Source organism: Ptiloglossa arizonensis, chromosome 1, assembly GCF_051014685.1.
Source record: "Ptiloglossa arizonensis isolate GNS036 chromosome 1, iyPtiAriz1_principal, whole genome shotgun sequence".
NCBI lineage: Eukaryota > Metazoa > Arthropoda > Insecta > Hymenoptera > Colletidae > Ptiloglossa > Ptiloglossa arizonensis.
The window spans coordinates 9,572,027-9,583,454 of record NC_135048.1 but is presented as its reverse complement, the minus strand read 5'-3'; the positions used below and the strand labels follow the sequence as shown (position 1 = coordinate 9,583,454).

Here is an 11,428-nt window from a genome sequence, read left to right as displayed (position 1 = left end):
TCATATTTTTTATCATCTATTATTATTTTTACTAATAAATCTACTAAGTTTAAAAAGTCCCATATAATGTTATAACGTTGACATAACTTTACCAATTGCTTTTTATTTTCAAGTAATATGTATAATTATTATAATATTCATCTTTATCGTTACACATCCTTTATACATTTATATATACACGTATTATATGGACGAAAGAGTATATAAACTTAAAATAATGTTAAAATGACACTCAAATATTTCATTATTTTCATATATGATATTACACATAGAAATCGATAGAAAGCCATAAATAATTGTAAGCTACTGTTGTACAATCATTTCAGAAAAGTTCAAAATCGATTTAATTAGTTTTAAACTCTTGTATATTTTTGTGATTCATGAAACAGTATATACTGTGTTTCGTGAACGATAATTGTTATTAATACATGTTACCTTATGTTCGATAAATTCAAAACGACTTAATACATTGTTCAATTCCGCTGCCATTATGTAACAATATTACAGTAATAAGTTAAGAATTAATTTCATATGCATACATTACATATACATAAAAATGCAAACTACAGCGCACATACTAAGTTCAATGAAACTTCTGTTTTTACTTATCCAACTATGTTACCATTGTACATATACCTACAGGATATTTCTAGAGGTATATAATTTTATATCGCATATAATAATTGTTTCTGTTTTAATATTTATCGTCAAAATTGAATAGTAAATTTAAACATTTTTACATACAATACTGAACAATTTTTTATATAGTTTATTACTTGATTTATATACTATATAAAGCTATTGTATTTCAACTATTTATAATACCAGTCATATTTTTAATATTGTATGGTACGCGTTCTTAGAAGCAGCCTATACGACCACTTATAGTACATAATTATTATTAGAAAATGTAAACTTGCAAGTGAAATATACACATGTATTTAAAGAGGAAGAAAAAAGTCCAAAGGTTATAGTACATCTTCCACGGCTTATAAACTAGATAAGTTATTGTACAATTTAAAGTATATTTAAAATGAATAAAGTATCTAAAATACGTTGTCACTAAAGAAAGATATATCTGCATTGTTACATATTATTTGTACAAATGAAATGTACTATATTAAGAAAATTAAAACCATTTTTGCTTTATATTACATTTTTCATTTAAAATTGTTATTATTGAAATAATAATGAAACTTTTTTCTTATCTCATTTATATCGTTAGTAATTAATATGAATGGTAAATGTTTATGTATATTGCATGAAGTGCTGTAATTTTATATGTTTATCTTTGTTAGCATTGTATAATACATTCACTTGTTCATTTATAAATTTTTGACATTTTATGTCTATATTAATGTTCTAAGTAAATAAAACATAGAAATATGCAAAAATGAACATATACAAAGTGTTGATCATTTACTACTTATCTGTAAATATTGAAATGTAATATTTGTTTGAAGTGTAAAGTTACACGTATGTAATTCAAAAGAAAGGTCTCATTTTCATATTTATCAATATTCATGTGTATATCAGCATATAACATATTTAGATAACATGTATATATTTAATACTTACTTTGTTCAGTGCTCCAGTTGCAGTATAGGATCATTAATTTAAATATTTGATATTATTAACAATTACTCAATGCAAGGGGATCAACAGGGTCAGCGATTTATATCAGGTCCTCAACAATTACCACGTCTGTTTGCAGGACAACAAATTCAAACAGTAAGTATCAAAAATTGTGCTAATATTAAAATAATAGTCGTCGATAAACAATTTATTGAAAATTTACACAAATATTGAGTGATTTAGTTAATAAATATATACTCTTTATCATTAGGGACCATATATTGTTACTGTTACGGATGATATGGTAGCAGAGAGAGAACGACAGAACGAAGAATTATATAGAGCATGGCTTGAACATCAACAGAGGAGAGCAATGGATCCAGAAAATAATGAATCCGAATATCTAGGAGAATTTAAAGAAGAAGCTGTGAGAAGAAGTTTTATTAGAAAAGTCTTCTGTATATTAACACTTCAGTTATTACTCACAGCCAGTGTCATAGCATTTTTTCTCTTTGTGTTAGTGTTATAAATTAGAAATATTAGAATAACATTATTGTAGTTCATTAGTATAACGAATTTTGTCATTTATTTTTAGGGATGCTGCAAAAAAATTCATGATAATACATTGGTATCTTTGGATTATAGCCTTGTACGTAAACTTTATAACTACTTGTGAATATTATGTGACCAGTAACTACGTATTACTTTTTCAGGATATGCTTTACCATTTCATACTGTGCTGTATCATTCTCTGAACGTGCTAGGCGTAAAGCACCTTATAATTATATATGGCTATGCAAATTGGTAAGACATTCATTTAAATGTAGTTTCTGACTAACTAGATGTTTCTCATTACTCAGTAAATATAATTCGAATAGCATGAGTATTTGTATAGGTATTAAATATAAGTATTCAAACAAGACAATATTTGATCTTTTAACACTTTAACGTCTGTTCTCTTTTGGTTAATGCTCGAGGCCGAGAATGTTCTACGAGCAAACCACATTCAACTAACAAAGATTAATACAGTACGAAAAGGAATAAGAGTTATAGTTTGTTCATCGAGTCGAGTTATCAGACATAAACAAATGTACATGGTGGCATTCTAACAGAACAGGGCCGTATTTCTTAGACATTGTAACATTTTCTGTACAAAATTTTCGGACTGGTTACGATTGCCGCAGTTTTGTTATATTTCTATGATGATTGCTACACTATAGAATTATTTGTTGCAAATATGAATATGAATAATGGAATAAACAAAGCAAATTTTAAATAATTAATATATTTTTATTCACAATTTAATCCTGTACTTCATTCCAAATTACTGTCGTTATTATTCATATCACTAGTACTACTATTGCTATTATTAATATTTATTACTAAGGGTTCTATAGATCTTTTGATAATACAATTCAATTGCCAAATTTGTTTTCCATTTTTTTTAATCACATGTTGAATACAATGCTTCCAATGTGATGTCAAGGCACCAACCATTGATGGCCATCAAGTTGAACCTGAAATTAATAATAAACTAGCGTTTTATGACTTACTACAACCACTAATTGTAACCATTGCCTTTTCTACCTACCACAGCACATGCATTTTCTGTTTACATCTCATGACTCAACTTTGTGAATGGACTGTAGACAATTAATTTTGAAACAATGTTTTTTAACTACTTTTTCATAATAGTGTACATTAACAAATCCCAACTTTTATATATGAAAACAGTCAACAGCTTCCAATTTTTAGAAATTAAAAGACATAGTAGTATATCATTCAGTGTTAAAGTATTAAAGATTAATTAATTCAATAAGTTACTGACCCAATGAGAGTTAAATGTTATTATTTTCAGACACTGGCAATGTCATATTTAACTGCTTTTGCATCTGCCTTTTACGAAGTTGAAATCATTTTTATTGTAGTAGGTTTGGTAGGATTAATTACATTTGGAATAAGTATGCTAGCAACATTTGCAAAGGTACTTTAAAATACTAGCTTTCTCTAAGTAATCTATAAAGAATGAAACAAATTTTATATAATTTGTTGTTATACTGTTATAGTTTGACTTTACAATGAGATCAGGACTCATAATGATTATTGGATTCGCCTCTATTGTTGGTATTGTTGTGATGATGATAGTTCTGATGTTTACGTACATAAAAGTGTTACACATAGTGATTTCTGTTATAGGAATGGTCTTATTATCTATGGTTAATATACAAAAATATTTATAATTTTAAGTAGAATATATTATACTTTAAGAATGAATATTTAAAAACAAAAAAATAAGTTCAATTATATATGTTCTAGTATTTGTACTTTGATGTGCAAACAATTATGGGTGGACGGAAGATAGAGTTATATCCGGATGAAGTTGTATATGCAACAGTGCAAATTTATGTTGACATTATACTGTTATACCAGTATGTGTTGATGTTTGTTGGCTTAGTTCATAAACGTTAAATATTATATTATTTTAAACAATTTCATTTGTATTTATTATTTTAAAAATTAATAAAGACAATTATAAAAACTTTTATTAGCTATTTTATAAAACATTGAATATAAATATACATATTATATTTTATAAAGTGTTTATATTTTTATGCTAGCAATTATAAAGTTTTTAGTACTATCTAGTACTCTAAATTTTAAAGCTTACATCTGAATAAAAATACTTAACTTCTTTCAGTATGAATAATCAAGATCCTCAGAACCTTTGCTTTTAATTAATAGTTATCTACTGTACGTTATTATCAGAGTGGCTAAATCGGATTTCCTAAATCCTTGACTGGAAGGAGTGGAAGAAAGTAGTATAATGGAAGGCATGGAGTGGGAGAAGGTCGCGATCTCCAGAATAACTCTAACTAGTACCCTTTCGCACTCTTCACAGTAAGGGATTTAAGGAATCCGATTTAGCCAGCCTGTCATCAACCCTTGATATTCTGTTAGCCACCAGATTCCCTTCTTATATGTCCTATCAATGTGACATCTAAGAAGTTATGGAGTAGATAAGTAATTTTATTAGACTGACACGAATTTAAAACTAATTTTATAAATCTTATTCTGAATTATTTATATTCAAGGAAATACCTAACTAAAAAGACACAAAAAAGTTGCTATTCAAACTTGAAGAGTCCGCATTTTTTTAATTTTCGAGATTTATTTTTTTTCACAGTGTGCCATAGCCATGGCATACTAATTAAGGTGCTATTTCATTTTTCATTTTACATAAGTAGAAGGGTAAGAATCACGTTAACCATTTCAATCAGTTTTTCAAAGTACGTTTCATCTAAGAGTATACAACTCCTGTATAATCCATTTTATTTAATCTGTAAGTCAAAAATTACAAGCTGAAGTTAATGCATATTAAACTTAAAACAATGTAAAATTTTGTATTTAAGTACATATACGTATAAAGTAAATTAGGATTTGTCTATCATGTCAAATTCGTCATTTTTTTATACTGGTATCTATTCACATAGAAGAGGTTCTTTTCCTTTCTTACGGTCATCAATGACCTATAAGTGTACAGGCTTACATTCATAACTAATTTAACCTTCACAATATAGAAATTAATATCGCCAGCTAGCGGAAAAAACAGAAACAATTTTTCGATAAAATTATGTAGGTATTTTGTCGTCGAAGGCGCTGATTAAAGGTTTAAGATTATTCAGTTTGATTGCCATTAGATTATATTTAACTATTTATTTTTTTGCCAAATTGATGCTAAATTTAATGAATTAATTAAATTAATTATTAATTACACATAATTGTAAATATTTTTGTAAATAAATTTTAATAAATTCTAATCAAATCTAGACACAAATGCCTATGAAATAAGAATAATACCTACTAACCTTTCTGCAATATTTAAAATGATAATAAATAAATTTATCTGTTAAGATTAAATAAATGCTTATTAAATAGGTATTATTGCGTTTTGGGAATGATTTCTAATACATATAAACAATATTTTCCATAGTTTATTTAAATGTTATACAACAAAATTTTTTAAATTAAATAATACGTATTTGATAAATTATAATCATTAATATCTTCCTACAAACGGACGAATTAATGTCAACACGTGTATTTGACAGCAAAAAATTATGTTACAAGTGATAATTATACCTCAACAAAATTTCTAATTAAACATTACTTATATAAAATTTTAAGATATATTAATTGTATATCAGACATTAAATATAAAATAAATACTATTGAAGTTTAAAATGACGTTTACATATATTAAGTTGCTAAGCAACTGCTTGTTAACAAAAACATAACCTTCTATTCATTCGAAGTTTCCATCTGAAGAAATAAAAGGCTATGTAAGTATTTGGTTAATGGAAGTTCATAGAGAATATGATTTTAGGTCAATATTTTACTTTTTATAAATGGTATGAATTACATAACTAAAATATTGTCATTTACATTAAAACAAGTTAAACGAAATCAGTATGCAAGATTTTTTTACATTGTACACCATAATGAAAAATGGGACCTTTTCTTTGTAAAACGGGATGAAGATTGTAAGATATATTACTTGAGTGATTATTTATTTAATTAATAATATTTAATTCTAATTTATGCATTTACCTTCTTGAGTCATTTACACCATAATGGTTCTAAAACAGATATAATAAATTATGTTAATTTTATATACAAAAATGAGTTTCATTTCAGAACTCCATTATATGTTAAACCACTTCCCAGGAGTAATATCCTTTGAATATTTAGTTACACAAAACTGAATAACAGCTTTCAATATTTTATCTAGTGCAAAAAAGTTATGCCTAAACAATTTGATTTTTATATTATTTATACATATCATACATTACATTACATTATATTATATTATTTTTTATTAGCAAAAGCTGTGTTGCAATATAGAGCTAAAGGAAAGGTCTTGGATATGCAAGCAATTAATGTACAATATAGATATGCAAGACAAAATTTAGTACGACAACTTATAGAGGTACTATGTATTTTTAAAACTATTGCAATTGTAAGTTGAAATTTTTTATCATAAATTACATCAAAATTGTATTTTCAGACAGTATTTACATATGTTATTGCAAAGTATTACTATATGTCCTTAGTGTGCGAATATTTGCAAAAGTATTATTTTGCAATTCAGAATCCTGATCTTGAGGATCTTATTGTTGGACCTAATTGAAAATCTTTAAACCCTAATATTATTTATGAGCTATCAGATCTAGATTTTTTGAAATATTCTTTTTAATAAACATATTAAAATGATTATTGCACCCTTAAATAAGTAGTATATAATTAATAAGTATATGCTATAAGTGTGTTAATAAAATCTGCATTTTATTAATAAATTTATCATCTGAAATTGAATATTTTATATGGTTTATGAAATGGAAGAAATAGAATATACAACTTTAATCGAATGGTTTTGTCACCAATTTTATTATAATGGAATGTTGCTTCATTCTAAAGAAGCATGCGAGGCTTATCCTACAAGTGAACGTTTAAGAATTCTTCTAAGCCTAGCATATGCATTAACTGGAAAATCTCAAGAAGCAATTAAAGAAAGTTTAAGCATAATAAATAATGCAGATGCAACGTTAGCAGCATTGCTTCTTCAAAATATAGCATACACAGTTAGTGAAAATGTTGAAAGAACTAGTATGATGCAGATTGATACAAGAATAAGAGATGAAAGACGAAAATCATCTCCAAATGCATTGTCATTAGCAGCTTTGGTATTGCTTTTATCGCAAAAAGTTGATAAGGCTAAAGATTATATAGAGAGAGCATATAAACTAGATTCATCCAACACAAATGTTTTGCTAATAAAAGGCTGGGTAGATCTTTTTATTGTGAATGAAAATAACTTGGATAAGCCGAATTTATTTGAAATTGTTTTAGAACATGATCCAAAGAATGTAAATGCTCTACTTGGTTCTGCAAAGTACAAACAGCAGCATGGCGATTGTGCAGGTGCAATATTAACATTAAATTCATTGATTGTACGTTATTCCAAGTTATGCTTACCTTTAATCGAAAAATTGTACAATCAACTTACATTGAAAGATTGGGACCAAGTTTTAGAAACTGCAAATAGAATATTATCAATTGATTTGAATAACTTAGATGCTATAAAAGCGCATGCATTTGTAGTTTTTTGTAGAGATGGACATTATAGCGAAGGATTAAAACATTTGCAGTCATTTTTTAGAAATTTGATAGTTACAGAAATGAAAAATGTAACTGTTTTCATCAATAATATACAATTATTTTCACGATTAGTGTGCAGAAATCAAGAAATTCTATTAGAACTCTCTAGAACTACTGAAAGGATGTTACAGCAAAATTCTAAAAGTGCAGATCTTATGGTTGAGTTGGGGAATTTGTACGTTTTGTTAAACAAAATAAAAGATGCAGAATATTGGTATAGAAATGCTGTTAGGATAAATGAGTCTTCATTCGCGGCGTTAATGGGTCTAGCACATTGTCAACTTTTAGACACTTCGGTTGATGCTTTAGAGTTGGCGCAGCAACAAGTAGACTTTCTTATGGAAATACAATCTAATTCAATGGATGCAGAATTACTTTTCATGTCTGCAAAGTTGAATTCTAATGATCCGAATAAAGCTCTTAATTATTTAGACAGTGCAGCTACAATCATATTGAATAACTGTAAGTACGTACCATATGGATACACATACATAAAAAGATTAAATCCTGACTTATGTTTAGAGATTTCTAAACAACGTCTAGTTTATTCAATAACAAATAATCTAGCAAATTTTGAGAAAAAGACATCAAATCATAAAGAACCAAGTTTATATTTATTAGAACAGCTAACAGAAGCATATCCTGGTTTAAGTACAGCACAATTATTGTTAAGTAAAGTTAAAATGCAAACAGGAGAGTTGGAAGGTGCTTCAAGTATACTAAAAACTCTTTTGGACAATGTTGATTCATCCAATGCAGAAGCTCATTTACTTATGGCACAAATTCTAGCTCGTCAAAGGAATTATCAACTGGCTTCGCAAAGTCTTGAAGTTGGTTTAAGCTACAATTTTCAAATCAGAGACAATCCAATTTATCATTTAATTATAGGCATGGTTCAGAAAGAAAACAACGATATTGAAGATGCAATAAAAAGTTTTCAGGCTGCTATGTCATATGCAGGATTACAATCTCATGAAAGTATTTTAGAAACTGTACATATTTCAACATCAGATATGGCAACTTTATATCTTGAATTAATTTCTGCATATGCTAAAATAAGACAGTTTAACGATGCAATTGCTGTAATACAGAATGCAAAAATGAAGCTTGAAAATACTATTGAAGAAGGTAGAATGTTAATAGGGCATGCCGAAGTGCTGTTAGAAATGGGAGAAGTGGATGAAGCCATCAAGTGTCTATCTAAAGTAACTCCAGATCAGCCTTATTATTTGCAAGCACATACACGCTTAGCTGAAATAAACTTAAAACACAAAAAAGATAGACACGCTTTTGCTATGTGTTTCAGGTTTGTTTTTTAACAACGTTTTTTCTGATTTACATTCTTTTATTTATGATTTTATTCTTTAAATTTGCTAAAACGGTTTATACATTTTGATATATAGAGAATTAGTAGAACATTGTCCTGATCCCAAGACATATAGCATGCTCGGTGATGCATACATTTCTATACAAGAACCAGAAAGAGCAATAGAAGCATATGAACAAGCTTTAAAACAAAATTCTACAAATAAATTACATATAGCGAGTAAATTAGGGAAAGCGCTTGTGAAAACACATCAGTACACAAAGGCTATAAATTATTATCGAGATGCAATGAAACAAGACAATTTTAAAGGATTAAAATTAGATCTCGTGAAATTATTCATGACAATGAAACAGTATGATAAAGCAGAAGCTACATTAGTACAGGAGCTACAAGGCAGGTATCATTTTTATGTAGTCAGGATTCATCCGATTTATTTTTACACGAAAAGTATCCAATACTTCAGATGGGCGTCGAGATTCGAATGTACAAAGTTTAGAAGTACGTGGCCAGCTTTTGTTGTTGCTTGCAAAAACGCGGGAGAAAGCGGATAATATTAAAGGTGCCCTATCAGCGCTTAAAGAAGCTAAGGAAAATCAACACAGATATATACAGCGTCTAGTAGGTTCCACTTTAGAAGATGAAAAACAGGTTTTGGCCAATATCTGCTTAACGATGGCAGATTACTCGTCTTCTTTGAGAGACTATGATGAAGCTATAATGTATTATAAGGAAGCTTTGAATCATAAGCCAGCAAATGTACAAGCTTTATTGTCATTGGCAAAGTTATATATGCAGGTAAATAATTACATAATTACATAATTGTATAATTTATATTCTATTGTAGTTTAGCAGATTGATTAATAATGGCTATAATCAATAGACCAATAATTTGGATCGATGCGCTCAAAGCTGTACAGCTTTATTAAATGCAGATCCAAACAATGAAGCAGCTTCAATAATGATGGCTGATCTTGCATTCAGAAAAGTGGACTTTGACACAGCAGCATTTCATTTTCGACAGTTATTAATGAAGCAACCAACATATTGGACTGCACTAGCAAGGCTGATAGAAGTTTCTCGCAGAACAGGTCGGGACAGTCATAAGAAAAAGTAATTTCCTGGTTTAATTAATTTACACAGAACTTTTGTTCAATAACTTGAAGCTTTGTGAATCAGGAAACATGGACGATCTCGAGGAATGGCTTCATCGAGCAGAACTAGGAATGAGCGGTTCAAATTTAGCGGCTGGATATTATTACTGCGCCGGCTTATTGGATTGGCGTATGGGAAAATTAAATTCTGCTCTGCGTCAGTTTAATTTTGCAAGACGTGATCCTGAGTGGGGTCAACAAGCAATATACAATATGATCGAGATTTGTTTAGATCCGGATGATGATTCTTCTCTTTTAAATGAAGTCTTTAACTATGATGACGCGGAGTATCAAGACTCGAGAACGTTAGCTTTGAAAACGGCATACCGTCTGTTACAGGTACACGATTACACTAAATATTCCAAAAGAAATAAATAATTCAAAATGGCTCACAGAGACGCTTACAAAGTGTTTACAAAATATTCCTAACGATCATAACGACTCTATGAACTTCGTACGTATTAACTAATTTTTAATAATTGTTTCAGGAATTGAATCCTAAAGGTAGCCCGCATGAAATGTTAACGCACAGACTGTTAAGCAATTTCTTTTTGCTGGCTACGAAGCAGAAGTCGAATATAGAGAAAGTGTTACAGGATTGTACAGCACTGGCTAGTCAAGAAGCACTGAGAGATCATGTAGGACCGGCTCTTGGCATGGCAATGGCTCACATTCTCCTTAAACAAACTCCTCGAGCACGGAATCATTTGAAACGTGTCAGTAAGAACATATGGACCTACGAAGATGCGGAATACCTAGAACGCTGTTGGCTACTTTTGGCCGACATTTTCACGCAATCAAGCAAGTACGATCTGGCGAACGATCTTCTGAAACGTGTTTTACAACATAATGCGACTTGCGTCAGAGCTCATGAGTTATCCGGTTACATCGCCGAGAAGGAGCAGAATTATCGTGAAGCCGCAGCGCAATATAGCCAAGCGTGGAAGTATGGCGGTAAGTTCAAGCTGTCGGTTGCCTACAAGTTGGCTTATTGCTCCATGAAGGCAAAATCGTACGCGGACGCAATCGAAGCCTGCAACGAAGTTCTCAAACAAAACCCAGACTATCCGCGTATCAGGAAGGACATTTTAGAAAAGTGTATCAACAATTTGCGCACATAATAAAAGCTTTTAGACACTCTGCGAAAAAGTTTCGTGTA

General features: G+C 29.4%; 3 protein-coding genes and 1 long non-coding RNA gene across 4 annotated transcripts; 3 read left to right on the top strand and 1 right to left on the bottom strand.

Annotated features, from left to right (window-relative positions):
* The first annotated feature begins 31 nt into the window (after positions 1-31).
* Positions 32-4,088, top strand: LOC143154952 (protein lifeguard 3). Its single transcript, XM_076327088.1, has 7 exons — positions 32-1,731; positions 1,847-2,091; positions 2,171-2,224; positions 2,289-2,379; positions 3,434-3,559; positions 3,642-3,791; positions 3,892-4,088. The coding sequence occupies exons 1-7, from the start codon at positions 1,648-1,650 to the stop codon at positions 4,042-4,044; spliced, it is 903 nt and encodes a 300-aa protein (XP_076183203.1). The 5' UTR covers positions 32-1,647; the 3' UTR covers positions 4,045-4,088.
* A 761-nt stretch (positions 4,089-4,849) lies between these two features.
* Positions 4,850-5,127, bottom strand: LOC143154964 (uncharacterized). Its single transcript, XR_012994287.1, has 2 exons — positions 4,989-5,127; positions 4,850-4,913 (listed from the first exon to the last, which is right to left on the bottom strand). It is a non-coding gene; the product is annotated as an uncharacterized LOC143154964 (long non-coding RNA).
* An 859-nt stretch (positions 5,128-5,986) lies between these two features.
* Positions 5,987-6,896, top strand: LOC143154958 (uncharacterized). The gene is made up of 3 exons (XM_076327101.1): positions 5,987-6,116; positions 6,456-6,562; positions 6,641-6,896. The coding sequence occupies exons 1-3, from the start codon at positions 5,987-5,989 to the stop codon at positions 6,761-6,763; spliced, it is 360 nt and encodes a 119-aa protein (XP_076183216.1). The 3' UTR covers positions 6,764-6,896.
* On the top strand, positions 6,857-11,412 carry LOC143154947 (tetratricopeptide repeat protein 21B). The gene is made up of 6 exons (XM_076327074.1): positions 6,857-9,097; positions 9,195-9,511; positions 9,582-9,913; positions 9,999-10,206; positions 10,295-10,608; positions 10,758-11,412. Exons 1-6 carry the CDS (start codon positions 6,957-6,959, stop codon positions 11,388-11,390), a joined length of 3,945 nt encoding a protein of 1,314 aa, XP_076183189.1. The 5' UTR covers positions 6,857-6,956; the 3' UTR covers positions 11,391-11,412.
* The last annotated feature ends 16 nt before the right edge of the window (positions 11,413-11,428 follow it).

What these genes read in the sequence shown, in the direction of transcription:
- LOC143154958 (XM_076327101.1), top strand. Translation starts at nt 5,987, where the DNA reads ATGAATTACATAACTAAAATATTGTCATTTACATTAAAACAAGTTAAA. An exon ending in TGTAAAACGGGATGAAGATT is followed by an intron (nt 6,117 to 6,455) that starts GTAAGATATATT and finishes ATTTTTTATTAG; the next exon opens with CAAAAGCTGTGTTGCAATAT. An exon ending in TAGTACGACAACTTATAGAG is followed by an intron (nt 6,563 to 6,640) that starts GTACTATGTATT and finishes TTGTATTTTCAG; the next exon opens with ACAGTATTTACATATGTTAT.
- LOC143154947 (XM_076327074.1), top strand. Translation starts at nt 6,957, where the DNA reads ATGGTTTATGAAATGGAAGAAATAGAATATACAACTTTAATCGAATGG. An exon ending in GCTTTTGCTATGTGTTTCAG is followed by an intron (nt 9,098 to 9,194) that starts GTTTGTTTTTTA and finishes TTTGATATATAG; the next exon opens with AGAATTAGTAGAACATTGTC. An exon ending in CGGCATACCGTCTGTTACAG is followed by an intron (nt 10,609 to 10,757) that starts GTACACGATTAC and finishes TAATTGTTTCAG; the next exon opens with GAATTGAATCCTAAAGGTAG.
- LOC143154952 (XM_076327088.1), top strand. Translation starts at nt 1,648, where the DNA reads ATGCAAGGGGATCAACAGGGTCAGCGATTTATATCAGGTCCTCAACAA. An exon ending in TATCTTTGGATTATAGCCTT is followed by an intron (nt 2,225 to 2,288) that starts GTACGTAAACTT and finishes TTACTTTTTCAG; the next exon opens with GATATGCTTTACCATTTCAT. An exon ending in ATATATGGCTATGCAAATTG is followed by an intron (nt 2,380 to 3,433) that starts GTAAGACATTCA and finishes TATTATTTTCAG; the next exon opens with ACACTGGCAATGTCATATTT.